Source organism: Saprolegnia parasitica, assembly GCF_000151545.1.
Source record: "Saprolegnia parasitica CBS 223.65 unplaced genomic scaffold supercont2.30, whole genome shotgun sequence".
NCBI lineage: Eukaryota > Oomycota > Saprolegniomycetes > Saprolegniales > Saprolegniaceae > Saprolegnia > Saprolegnia parasitica.
Window position 1 is genome coordinate 125980 of NW_012156424.1, and position 12159 is coordinate 138138.

Consider the following 12159-nt stretch of genomic DNA (forward strand, 5'->3'; position numbering starts at 1 on the left):
CGATGGACGACGACGACGACCTCGGCGTGCACCAAGCGCTTTGGGACGCCGCCGCGCAGCTGAGTCCGCGCCGGGCGCCAGGCGACGACGCCGTCGCGACGACCACGCTGCCCTTCTACGAGCACGTACCGCCCACCGAGGCGCTCCGGCGGCTCTTCAAATGGTTTCAGTCGACCGAGAGCATGAGCCGCGACGCGTTCAACCGGCTGCGCCTTGCGGTGCACAGAGCCGAGGTGACCGACGAGCAGTGGACGTCGGCGATGCGCGCGCTGGGCAGCAACGACAAGAAGTCTGTGGCCGAGGCCGAGTTCAAGGAGCTCTTTGGCCCACCACCGTTCTTTGGCCCGACGTCGTCTTCGACGAACTTGCCGCCGCAGCTGCTTCTTGCGCAAGAAGTGACTCGCATGGAAGCGTTCGTGCACTTTCTAAAGGACCTCTTCAAACGGTACGCGACAGAAGGCGACACGATGACATTCGAGAACCTCAAAACACTTCGACGCGATGCAGGCATCGACGCACCTCTGGACGTGACATCGTGGGAGATGCTCTGCAAGAGTGTGCAAGCGAGCGAGTCGGTGATGAACTGGATGCAATTTGCCGCGGCGTGGCACATCAATTTGCGCGCCAACCAGCGCGGAAGCCAGCGGGGCTTTTGCCACCCACACGTCCACCCGAGCGACGCGGTCCATGCGTGCGTCGCCAACAAGAAGGTCCAACTGCACTTTAGCAAGCATGACGTAATTTCGCGCGAGACGCTGCATCGGCTCTTGGAAGCGACGTCTGAGCCCGAGACGTCGTCGTTTTTGAGGCCCAAGAAAAAAAAGTCGGGGAAGAAAGCCATAACCGACGACGACGACTGGTGCGAGATGCTCGAGAAATTTCAAGTCGCCAACACGTACCCGCTACACGACGAGACGAACGAGAGCAATTTGCACCCGCAGCGCCGGGTCAAAGACGTGCGCTTACCGACCAAGCCCCATGACACGATCATCCACACAGCCAACAACCTCATGATGTACGAGATTGCCTTTGACGAGCTCGGACCAATCGGGCTCCAAGTGCAAAGTGACTTTTTCGGCCAGTGCATGACGATCCGCGCCATTGACGGCCAAGCCAAGAAGCACGCACTCATACAGCTCAACGATATCGTTGCGTGCGTCGACGGCCGCATGACCATTTTTCCGCCCGCCTTGTCCGAGGCCGAAGAGGCAACGCGCCAGAGCGAGATGCAAGCCGCGCTCGACACCCACGGTACTGACACACGTAGAAAGGACTTTGGCTCACAGCGTCACATAGGCAGCAGCAGTCAGCGCATTGTGTTTTTGCGCCAAGAAGTCTACTACAACAATCTCCAAGCCACCGACGGCATCCGCGTCGTGCTCCAAACGTACGCGGCACTTGAAAGAGGCGACGCGTTCACAGTCCAACTTCCTCCCGGGTACTCGCCGCTCGATACACGCAGCAAGCGGTTGCGCGTCGAGTTCGAGTCCCAGCTGCAATATGAGCTCGTGCCCGAAGCCAGCATCGAGGATGACATTGTCACGATTACACTGACAGGCCAAAAGGCCTGGCCTCCCACTCGTACTTGACCATGGTACTGCATGGGATTGCGTGCCCGCCGTCGGTCGTCGCGGGGCCCGGTGACATTTCCCATGTCGACGGTGCCACAGTCGTCAAGCTCTATGCGGACTGGACGCCGTGGCAGCGCCTCGTCACCGACGCGTTTGTCAACAAGCCTGTGCACACGGACGAGAGTCGGTTTTCCGACCCGTCGTTGGCGCCCAAGACGCTGAGCGTCGACCAAGGCGACTCGGGAATCACGCTCACGTCGGACTTTTACGGCCAGTGCGCGGTCGTCGCCAGCATCTCGCCGCTTAAAGGCATCACGACCATCTTGCCCGCAGATGTGTTGAGCTGCGTGATCTACACCAATGCGGACGGCGTCGTCGTGCGCAAAAGCTTGATCCGGCCGTTTGCGCTCTCGTCGTCGGACGCGAAGCAGCACTTGAAGGACGTTGAGAGTGTGCTGGAGGAACGCGCGAAGTCGCAGACACCGTACACGCTCCAATTCTTGCGGCTTCACTCGTTCTACGTCCAGAGCGGGCTCAAGACGACGCTGAGCTTGGATGTGCTCACGCGATTAGAGACCAACGCGGTCATTGCCATCGAGATGCCCAACTCGGATTGGCGGGCACCGGACTTTGATGCGATGTCGGCCATCTTTGTCAAGCCCGAGGGACTCGACGTCGCCCGGATGCACTGGAATGCCGGCGCACACTACTTTGAAGTGACGCTGGGCGAGTGCGCTTTGGAAGTCGGGACGCAGCTCGTGCTCGAGCTCGTTGGCGTCCAAGGACCAGCTGCGCGCACGGCGGGGCCGTCGGAAATCACGTTTGTGGGCCCCAACCGCATGCGACTGGAGCTTCATGAGCATTGGCATTCGTTTCTTGGCGGCTGGAGCGGCATTGCGAGCGAGCAACTCGTCGACGTGCTCGCGAAGCTTGAGACGACGCCGCTCAATCTCTGGACTGTTCTCGAGTACTCGCACTTGCTCTTCCACATGTACGCCGACAAAACGACGGCGCACATGACGCTCGCCCGCACCAACGTCCTCCGCACCACCGTCCATGGACCTGGACACGAAATGAGCGAAGAGGCATGGCTCGCGGCGTGTCGCCGGGTGCACGCTGCCCCTCGCACGGGCCTGGACGAGAAGCAGTTTGCTGTCGCGCTCTTGCAGCTCCTCGGCGAGAAGGTGTCGCCCAGAGATATTCAGCGCATCTATATCTTTGCGCATTCGGTCGAAAAACTCTTTTACACGGCGCTCGACCTCTTCGAGCCAAAGCACGTGAAGGTGCTACATGAACCCAGCATGCGCGCACTCCACCGCGCAGCGTTCCAGCACCTTCCGTTCCGCACGTTCCAAGAGAAAATGTGGCGGCTGGGGTCGCAAGGCTGCTGGTCCTCGGATGCATTTGGCCGCGGCTTTCACCTTATGCAACCGGGCGACATGAACCCAGTTGCGGCGTGGATCAAGTTGCACTACGCGTCCGCGCTCTTTGACCAATTTGCGCGCATGGGGTACGTCTTGATATTTGGTTGATAGACTGATACAAACAACGTCTACTGACTAGCGAAATGCAGCGCGACAATTGGCGCGACATGCTCAAAGCGCGCAAGTCGGACATTATTTTGGACGAAGAGTTGTGGACCCGTCTCTGCGAGTCGGTCGCTGGCCACCACGTAACGCCGTCTGGGGGGCTGAAGAAAGGCGAGTTTGTCCAAGCGTACCACTCGGATGTGCTCGGCCCCGTGCGCGACGCGATGGTCGACTGGAACTACATCCAAGCGTACACCATCGAGCCCACGGCCCACCAGCGCAACATTGGCGGTACGCTTTAACCACCGCTGCAAGAGGATGCTACGAAATTCCATAGACGCTATCGAAGCGCAGTCTGCCATCGCACCCGAGAAGCTGCGCGTCAACGAGATCGCGGCCAAGGCGCTCGACGCGCTCGTGAGCACGGACGACATTGCCGAAGAAGCGAGCCAACTCGACATTGGCTTCAAGCGCACCGATGTCGTCGAAGAACGCGAGATCGTTTTCGAGGAAGAAGCGCTCAAAGCAACGTTTGCATCGCCTGCGGTACGTCTCGGCGCATCGTTGAATCCACGTGTGATGCGCCTCGTAGGCGGCGCGCGACCGGGGCTTCCTCAATGTCCGCGTCAAAAGTGTCTGCGAGGTACGCAAGGACGACGACGACGGAGAGGACATGGAGGACGACGACACCAACACGTCACTCGACGAGTACTATGTCGTCATGTACACCATCTCGCCGGACGAGTGGCACCACGAGTTCAAGCCCGTCGTGCGCACGTGGGCGGATTGGCGCCAGCTGCTCGGCCCGACGCTCAAACGCAAAGCGCTCGAGCTACTGCGGGGTCAGCGCAAGGAGCCGTATAAGTGTGGGCCCCACGAGGAGTGGGACTCGAACAAGTCGCAGGACCTTGCAGCCGAGTACGCGACGAAAGCAGCCAAGTTTCGTGAGCAAACCGAAGGTAAAGGACGCTTCAACTGTCAAGGCGGTCAGCTGATTGAAATGCTAGTCAACGACATGCTGCGGAGCGAAATGGTGGAGCTCTGCGAGAAGTTCAACCCGTACTCGCCAGTGCTCGCGCCAGAGCCGCCACCAGGTATGAAAAACATCTACCAACATGACACTTACCACGCACGACCTATCAACAGAACCAAATGGCAAGAAAGCGCGCAAGCCACCAACGGATGCTCCCACTGTCCGCGCTGTGGATTTGAAAGCCGGGCGCGCCGTGTCCCGTCTCGTCACCGAGGTGGGCTTAAAGTCTCATGAACAGGGCGTCTGATGCGGACACGAATAGGACGCCTCGAGTGCAGGCGTCGTCCGGTTCCCCGAAGATGTGTTTCGCCTGTTCGTGGACCGCGAGCAGACAGCACCCCGACAGTCGCACATCGCTGTCAAGCTCTTCAAGCGCACCAAGCGCGGCCAGACAAAGCTGATAGCGAAGCGCTCAGCCGTAAATCGCGTGAACTCGCGGCCGCCGAGCGCGCCGAGCGTGTGATTGGCGCGCATCTGACGAACAAGAAGCTGCATCTCACGCACCGCATTCACGCGAACCGAGTGTCCATCAACAGCGAGATCCAGCTCGAGCTCTCCAAGTTCAAGCGCAAGCAAAAAGACCTCGGCGATCTCAAAGCGGATCGAGGAGCTTCACAACAAAGTGCGCGAGCTGGAAGATCAACAACAACGTACAGCCGCGTCGACTGACAACGTCATGCCGGCCTCTCTGATTGGAAAGGTCGCGCTGCCGTTAGACGAACTCTTTAGCATCTTGTACAACGACAGCCTCGAGACGGACGATTTGGTCATGCTACTGGACAGCAACCGACGGGTTGCGGGCAAAATGCTGCTGCAATTCGAGTTTAAAGTCAGCGCGCCGTGGCGCCGCATGTCCAACCAGGACGGACCGCCACCACCGTTGCGACCCACGCCCGACAAGACGCTCGACTACCCGTCCGAGGAGCCGCTGCACGTCGAGTGGGCCACGAGCGACGAAGTCAATGTCGCCAAGCAAGACACGCTCTGCCTCGTGCGCGAAACCGAGCTCCAAAAGCTTGTGCTCAACGCTCCGCACTTTTTGTTTTACTGGAACACGAACTCCGATGACGACCGCGGGCAGTGGGACTGCCTCCAATCGAGCCTCAAGCTCTACACGGGCCCCGCGATCGACAAGTCGCGCATCATTCAAATGAACCCGTCTTCGGACAAGGCGCAAGGCGGCACGCTAATGCTGCCGTCGTCGCGCAACCTCTCGCTGCCACCCGGCACGTACCGTCTCGTGCTCCTGCGCAAAGAAGAGATCGATGGCCGCAAGGTCCGCTCCGTTCTCGGCAAAAGTCCAGCGTTGCACGTCTACGTGGGTGTCAACAGCGTCCACACTGTGTTTGGAACGACGCCGTTCGTCGACGTCAAGACGGTCCGGTGTGCCATGGCGATCGTCGACAACGCCACGGACACGGCCATCGTGAGCTCTCTCCCGGTGCAGGAAGTGTCCGAGCCGTGGCTGCGCGCCGCGAGCTACGAGGTCGAGCTCGCCAACGCAATCGCAATGCTGCGGACGCAGAAGCAACTGATGTCGCATGAGTCGAACCCGGCAGCCACCCTCGAGGTACAAGACGCTACGATTGAATGGTGTAACGGAGTACGGCAGGCCACGCAAACCGAAGTCGAGGCCTTAGATAAACGACTCGACGTGCTTGTGAAGCTCAAAGAACAAGGCAAGGATGCGCTCCGGGACCAAGTACAGCAAGTGGGCGACGACTTGAAGCGCTGCAAGGACCAACTGGCGGTATGCCATCGGGACACAAACGTCATTCATAACGTCTCTCGGACGGCGTAGCAATGCGAAGCACAGAAGCGTGCGCTTGTCGCGGAAGGGAAGGTACCGGATGTGGCCTTGAAAACCACAATCGAAGGACTACAAGCCAACATTGACGACCTCATCGAGACCAAAAATGCGTTCTCCATGGTCATTGACGATTGCAATCGCAGGCGCGGGTACTGGCGCAAAGACGCCGGCTTTTACCTACAGCTCGTACATGCGCGTCGACTGCCTGCTGCAGGGCGAGGCGGCTCAGCTGCCGCATCCCCCCAGCACTTCGTTTCGCGACTACGTCATCATTCTGCCCCAAGCAGTGGTCGAGACCGCCGACAAACTGCGCGTCAAGGTATGTACATCTTCAAGTGGCAGTACCTTGAATCTTACATTTGGTGAAAGATTCTGGGCAAGCTCCAGTCGATGAACGTGGAGCGGTCGCAGCACGTGCGGGGCCAGATCCAGATCGAACTCCAGATTCTGCTGCGCATCGTCGAGATCTCGAATGGATGGCTTCTCTCGCGCATCTTCTCAACGCGCGAGTGGTACTCATTGTTCTGGCAGCTTGCGCAGCTGCGCTGGTTCTACATCTTTGAAGAGTGCTATCCCGTGTACCAGAAGGCGCCACGCGACGTTCGGCTGCTCTTTCCCTTAATTTTGCAAGAGCTCGCCGACGAACTCCAGTCGCGCAGCACAGAACTCGAATTGACACAGCCAACCCGCGTGGTCAATGCCAAGCTCTCGTTGCGTGAGGTTCGTCGGCAGTATCAAGTCGATACGTTTCAAGCGATTCGTAGGTGCCGGTCACCAACTTCACCGCCAACATATGCGACGTGCGTGGTCGCATTGACGGCTCGGTCGCGTCGTTCGTGGGTCTTAGCCCCAACTGGCGCAGCTGGACAAACTACCTTCGGCGCTTATTCGGTCTGGATCCGTGCCTCGGGGGCATGTACATTGCTAAGTACGTCCGGCGGGGGGCCGAGATCGGGCACGCCCGCGGCGAGCTCGGTCGCGTCGGGCCTTTCCCCATCCACATCGATGCGAAGGAAGGCAAATGGTGGTTTCTCGCCCCCGAGAGACGGCTCTTGTGCACGGAAATGGCCTTTCACATCCTTGTCACCGCACTCAAGTACTTTGTCGCGCTTCTCAACTTGTCGTTCAACGTCAATTTCGTGGCCAACATCGTCGCGTCGTCGAGTTTATTTGGTTACTCCAAGGACGTTTTGAATGGGATGAAGGCCGACTGCACGGCCGCACTCGCATCCGTCCTCTCGTTCGTCTCGGTCGTCATTGGCTGGTTTGACTACGTCTTTTCCTACGTTCTCAACTATATCATGGTTGAGCTCGATTTCTTTGACCAGTTTACCGGCTGCGGGCAAGGCTACGGCCTCTTGCTCATTTGGGCAGTCATGTGGCTCACGACGCTCTTCCTCTACATTGTGATCCAAGAAGATGTGCTCGTCAAGGTCCAAAAGATCAGCTACTATCTCCCGTTCAGCTTTGGCCGGGCGGCCGAAGATCGACTTGAACAATTTGGTGCGCTCCTCGTGAGCCCCGTCTTGATTGGCATCAAGGTTCTCGTGCTGTTCATTGCAAAGCAGTGGGACGCGTACTCGGAGCACGTGTCGTCGGGGACGCTCTTCAGCCTCACGCGCTACAGCGCGAGTGGCGTCGAGTGCCCGGTCATGCAAGTCAATTATGGCTTCCAGGTCGTCTCGGCGGTACTTCTGGGGGGCTATTTCTACTTTCTTTTGCCCCTCCTTGTGCTCGACATTTACAGCTGGAAGCCGCCCACCGACTTGGCCAAGGACGCGGACCGGCTCGCGTTGTCGCACCGCGGCGGTCCCAACGAGATTCGAGCAGCTGTCGCCAACAACGTCAACTTGGTCGAACCGCCAACATCGCGGCCATGTCGGCTCTTTTGCCTCCCGTACCAATCGCGGTGGCAATGTCGGCTCTCTTGCCTCCCGTACCAATTGTTTTGGTTTGCGGGGCGGGGGAAGCGGTTTTTTCGGGATTATCGGCGCCATGACTTTTACAAGCTCACGCTGAAGTACGGCTTTGTCGGCATTTGGTTTGTCATTTTGTACATTTACTCGGTGCTCATGCTCCAAGCCGTGACGCGCGCGCTCGGTGTCATCTTTGGGTGGCGCGGCCGGGCCGACTACATGTACGACAAGCCGCATTTACGGCCGTACCGGTCGTCGCGCCTCGACCGGATCTGCTGCCGCTTCAATTGGTACTGGCGCTACTCGTGGTGTAGCCAAAAGGTCATCCAGCCCATGTGGAACTGCATCTTGGTGACGTTTGGCGCGTGGACGAAGCACGAGTGGACCACGTACGACATTGAGGAGCGGGCCAAGAACTGTTTCCCGATGGAGCCCAACAACGAAATCAAGCAGCTTCAAATGATGTCGCTTCACGGCAAGGTACACCCCAGGACCGCGATACCCTTGTATCGACTCCTCTATGTTCGTAGGTCAACAGTTTGATTTGGCTGCCTTTTCCCATCGTGGGCTTTCTGGCCTATGTCTCGGACATTCTCAACCGAGGACCGATTCTGAGCTACTTTTTCAACCGCATGGTAGCCTCGCAATCACCTGGACTGGTTTTTGTACGACATGAAATGTTAGTTTCTCCAAGTCGACAAACCTGCCAACGAACGGGACCCGCATGTGCGCTGGAAGTTCCATCAATGGATGCCGGAATGCGTCTCGCGAAAGGGTCACGGCGAGAAGACGGCGACGGTGTGCCTGCCTGACACGTGCTTTTACACGACGTTGGCCAAGTGGGGAAGCTCAGTCTTGGAGCTGGCGATGGTCATTGCGCTCATCGTCGAGCCGCTCCGGAACCCCAACGCCGCAGGCGACAGCGCCTCGATGCAGTGGAAGGCAATCGTGGCTCTCATCGCTGCGACGATCGCGCCGGCTATCGAATTCTACCAGCAAGGTCTCAAGTCCTACAAAAAGTACCTCGAGCTGCGTGACACGGTGCAGAGCACTCTTGACGTGAAATCGCTGGCGCTGCTAGCCGACGCCGAAGCCCAAACCCTCTTGGGCACCAAAGACGACGACGGCAACAGCAGTGACGAGGCGGAGAGCGACGACGACGACGACGACGACGACGGCAGCAAGGATCTCATCGTGCTTGCCGCGTCGCCCGAAACAAGCTTTGTCATCCAGAGCGACCAACTGGACGAAGGCGAAGGTGTCATCACCGTCAACTGGCGCGTGAATGCGTCCCGGCGCTTCCACGCGTTCGATGCGATCGGCATGTTTCCAAAACGAGCGCTTACCGACGCGCTCGCAAAGCGCACGATGGACGAGTGTCTCTGCTACCGGCGCGTCTCGGATCTCCGCGTCGAGCCGTTTGGGTGGCGCCCCACCACGAACGCCCATGGCAACGAACTCTCGAGTGGCATGCACTCGACCAAGATGCTCCAGCACGCGCTCTATCTCGATAGAGTCACGCAGGACGAGATCGGCAAGCTCTCGAGCAAATCGATGCGCCTGCGCAAGGCGTCACGCGTACCCGCGCCCAACTCGGCGGATGCAATTGACGCCGAGTTGGACGCAGCGCCGGAAGTCGTCAACCTCCACGGCGCCACGTCCGTGCTGGAAGCCACACTAGACTCGGACAGAATTGCACCGTATGGCAAGCAAATGTCGGAAATCTTTCACGACGAGATGCGCGAGGTGGGTGTATCGTCAATTAGAAACATCACCGTATCAAGAGTGGCATGTAGAATCGAGCCGCGTTCCGTGCACAGCTCGTCAGCGACGCCGACGGTAGCAAGGCGGGTAGCTCCAAGAACGCGCGCGACACGCGGGTAGCCATACAAAGTGGTCGTGACCAAAATGACGTGGCACATTGTATCCGTAGCGCGTGGGCGGCAAGGTCAAGTTCCGGCCGGCCAACAGCAACGAGCACGAGGACCACCCGCAGCACGAAGATTATGTCTTTGGCAACAGTGCCGGCATCTTCCCGTGCAAGTACGGCCTTGAACGCTACGAGTTCTTCTACCTCAAGTACACGGGGCACCACAGTTCGCACACCACGACGACGCCCTTGTACGAAGTGGTTGTCGACACGAGCTGTGAGAACGACGACGTTAAGAGCAGCAGCAACGATCCGATCGCTGAGACGCAGCGCGGCGACTACGAGCCGCTGGCCAAGTTCAAGTCCAACACCGTCTCGATCGGAACCTTCGACCTTTTCATTCGGCTCACGAGCGACACGCCCCTCGTGTGGGCCAACCAAGCGGTCAACTTGACGTGGGAGATCTTTGGCGTCAAGTACGACGTTCTCTCGCATTCGCGGAATCGCAACTGCATTGCGTTCTTCAAAGTGAGCGATATCCACAACACGCGCAAGTGCGCCAAGGTGGAAATTGTGCCCCCGTCGGCGTTTCTTAAGCCGCACGGGACGGGGCCAGTCTCGGGGCGGATGCTCGTCTTTACACCGAGTGAGCCCGGCATGTATGAGATCCGTTTCCTCTTCAACTACTTTCACGAAGCCAAGTTACACCGGCGCTGCCAAGTCTTTGGCCAGCTCGAGGAGCAAATGCAGCACCAGCGCATCAAGTACCTCTTCCAGCGCCGCGACCTCGCGCGCACACTGAGCCTCCTCCAGCAGCAAACGCTCGGTGATTGGACGAAAGCGCTCTTGCACACGTACGCGTGGCTGCATCCTGTCTTGAGCTACCTCCTATACAAGCCCGTGAACGACTCGGTCGTCAACAACCCGAGCCTCTTTACGGGCTACATGGTTCGCGAGGTCACGAAGCAATTAGCGCTGTTTGCCGAGACGGACGATTTGCAGCTGCAAGGGTGTATTGAGAAACTGCTCTCGCCGCTTCGGTCGCCGTCGTTCATTGCGTTCTTTGGTGACGCGTTCAACGGCAGCGAGGAGATGCGGACGCACGCCCACACGATCGAGTTTGTGTCGCCCAACGACGCGACCCGCGACGTGTTCCTTGACGCCAAGACGAAGAGCATCAAGCGGTGGCCCGCCCTCGGCGCGGTCTCGGCCAAGGAATGGGCCTCGCCCACGAGATGGCTCCTCCACGACGACAAGGTGCTCCTGGATGCGGGCCCGGAACGCTTCGAGGCGCTCGCGCTCGAATACCTCAGTCGTCCGCTTCTACCAGGTCGCGTCGACATTCTCGACGAGATTATTCTCGACAACCGCGCGCTGCTCACGACCGCTAACCTGGTATGCGACGGCATCGGCTCTCAGATCTAGGTCAACGATTGTGTTTAGGTGGTCGAAAGTGTCGCGACTGCCGCTTGTGGATTGTACGAACCCGCGATTGCGAGCGTGGTCCAAAGCTTCCTCAAGCAAGCCAAGCAAGACCAAAAGCTCGGGCTCTTCCAAGACCTCGCGGTATGATATGCATAAAGTGCAATGCCATGACGTGGCTTCACCAGGTGCCGCTGCAAGATGAAATCCGCAACCATATCCAGCGGCTCATCCGCGCGCTCTTTGAGACGCACAGCCTGTCCGGTGACCGCTTCGTGGGCTGGGACACGGACGCGGCGCGCCCTCAATTGGGTTTGGATGTGCTCCAGCACCAGGCGCTCCGGGCGTGGCTCAAACCGAAGTGCGTGCACGGCATCGTCAAAGTGCTCAAGCGTCGCTTCGCACACGCGGCGGCGACAAAGCTGAACTGCTGCCGCCGCCACGCCGCAGTTCCTCCGATGTCCACGACTGCCGTCGAGCAGCGCCAGCCCACTGGTGGTGCGTCGTTTGATCGGCTAGTAGATAGATACTCACAGTTGACTAGGCACATCGGTCGTCTACTTTCTCAGCGAAGCCAAGACGGCTTCGGACGAAGCGACGCATGCGTCGTAGAGCGTCTGTGTGTATCCATGTGCAAATGCGAGTTGATAACAACCACTTGATGTGAAAATGACTGAAAATGGAGGCTGGTTGCGGATAACGCACTAGTGCAGCGCTGTTGTAGATGCCCCTCGCCTGGGTACTACCTCGTGCCTCATGCGTGCATGGAGACCTGGTACTTGGGTGCGATTGCCTTGGTTGCCACAGCAACAAGGCCCAAGGACCATCAGTGCGGTCTGAAGACACATCTGAACCGACACTGAAGGTGCCGTGAACGTGAAAACGCTGGACCGAGGAGCAAGCTTCGATGCACCAGCACAGTTGTGTTGAAAACCGATGAACTGTGATGGGACGCGGCGAGAGTTGAGCAAAGGTGTTTGGCGCGCGTTTGAAGTCGAAACAAGAATC

General features: G+C 58.7%; 3 protein-coding genes across 3 annotated transcripts; all 3 read left to right on the forward strand.

The window, feature by feature from the left end:
* Window positions 1–2: 2 nt before the first annotated feature.
* On the forward strand, window positions 3–4200 carry SPRG_07481 (hypothetical protein; the record flags this gene model as incomplete). Its single annotated transcript, XM_012346619.1, has 7 exons — window positions 3–1251; window positions 1297–1387; window positions 1558–3081; window positions 3135–3391; window positions 3438–3646; window positions 3693–4133; window positions 4171–4200. 7 exons carry the CDS (start codon window positions 3–5, stop codon window positions 4198–4200), a joined length of 3801 nt encoding a protein of 1266 aa, XP_012202009.1.
* Window positions 4201–4983: 783 nt separating this feature from the next.
* SPRG_07482 (hypothetical protein) lies at window positions 4984–5860 on the forward strand (the record flags this gene model as incomplete). The annotated part of the gene is made up of 2 exons (XM_012346620.1): window positions 4984–5787; window positions 5813–5860. The coding sequence occupies 2 exons, from the start codon at window positions 4984–4986 to the stop codon at window positions 5858–5860; spliced, it is 852 nt and encodes a 283-aa protein (XP_012202010.1).
* Window positions 5861–6944: 1084 nt separating this feature from the next.
* Window positions 6945–11763, forward strand: SPRG_07483 (hypothetical protein; the record flags this gene model as incomplete). Its single annotated transcript, XM_012346621.1, has 8 exons — window positions 6945–8339; window positions 8390–8494; window positions 8544–9605; window positions 9656–9739; window positions 9793–11124; window positions 11173–11295; window positions 11340–11649; window positions 11696–11763. The coding sequence occupies exons 1-8, from the start codon at window positions 7008–7010 to the stop codon at window positions 11761–11763; spliced, it is 4416 nt and encodes a 1471-aa protein (XP_012202011.1). The 5' UTR covers window positions 6945–7007.
* Between the last annotated feature and the right edge of the window lie 396 nt (window positions 11764–12159).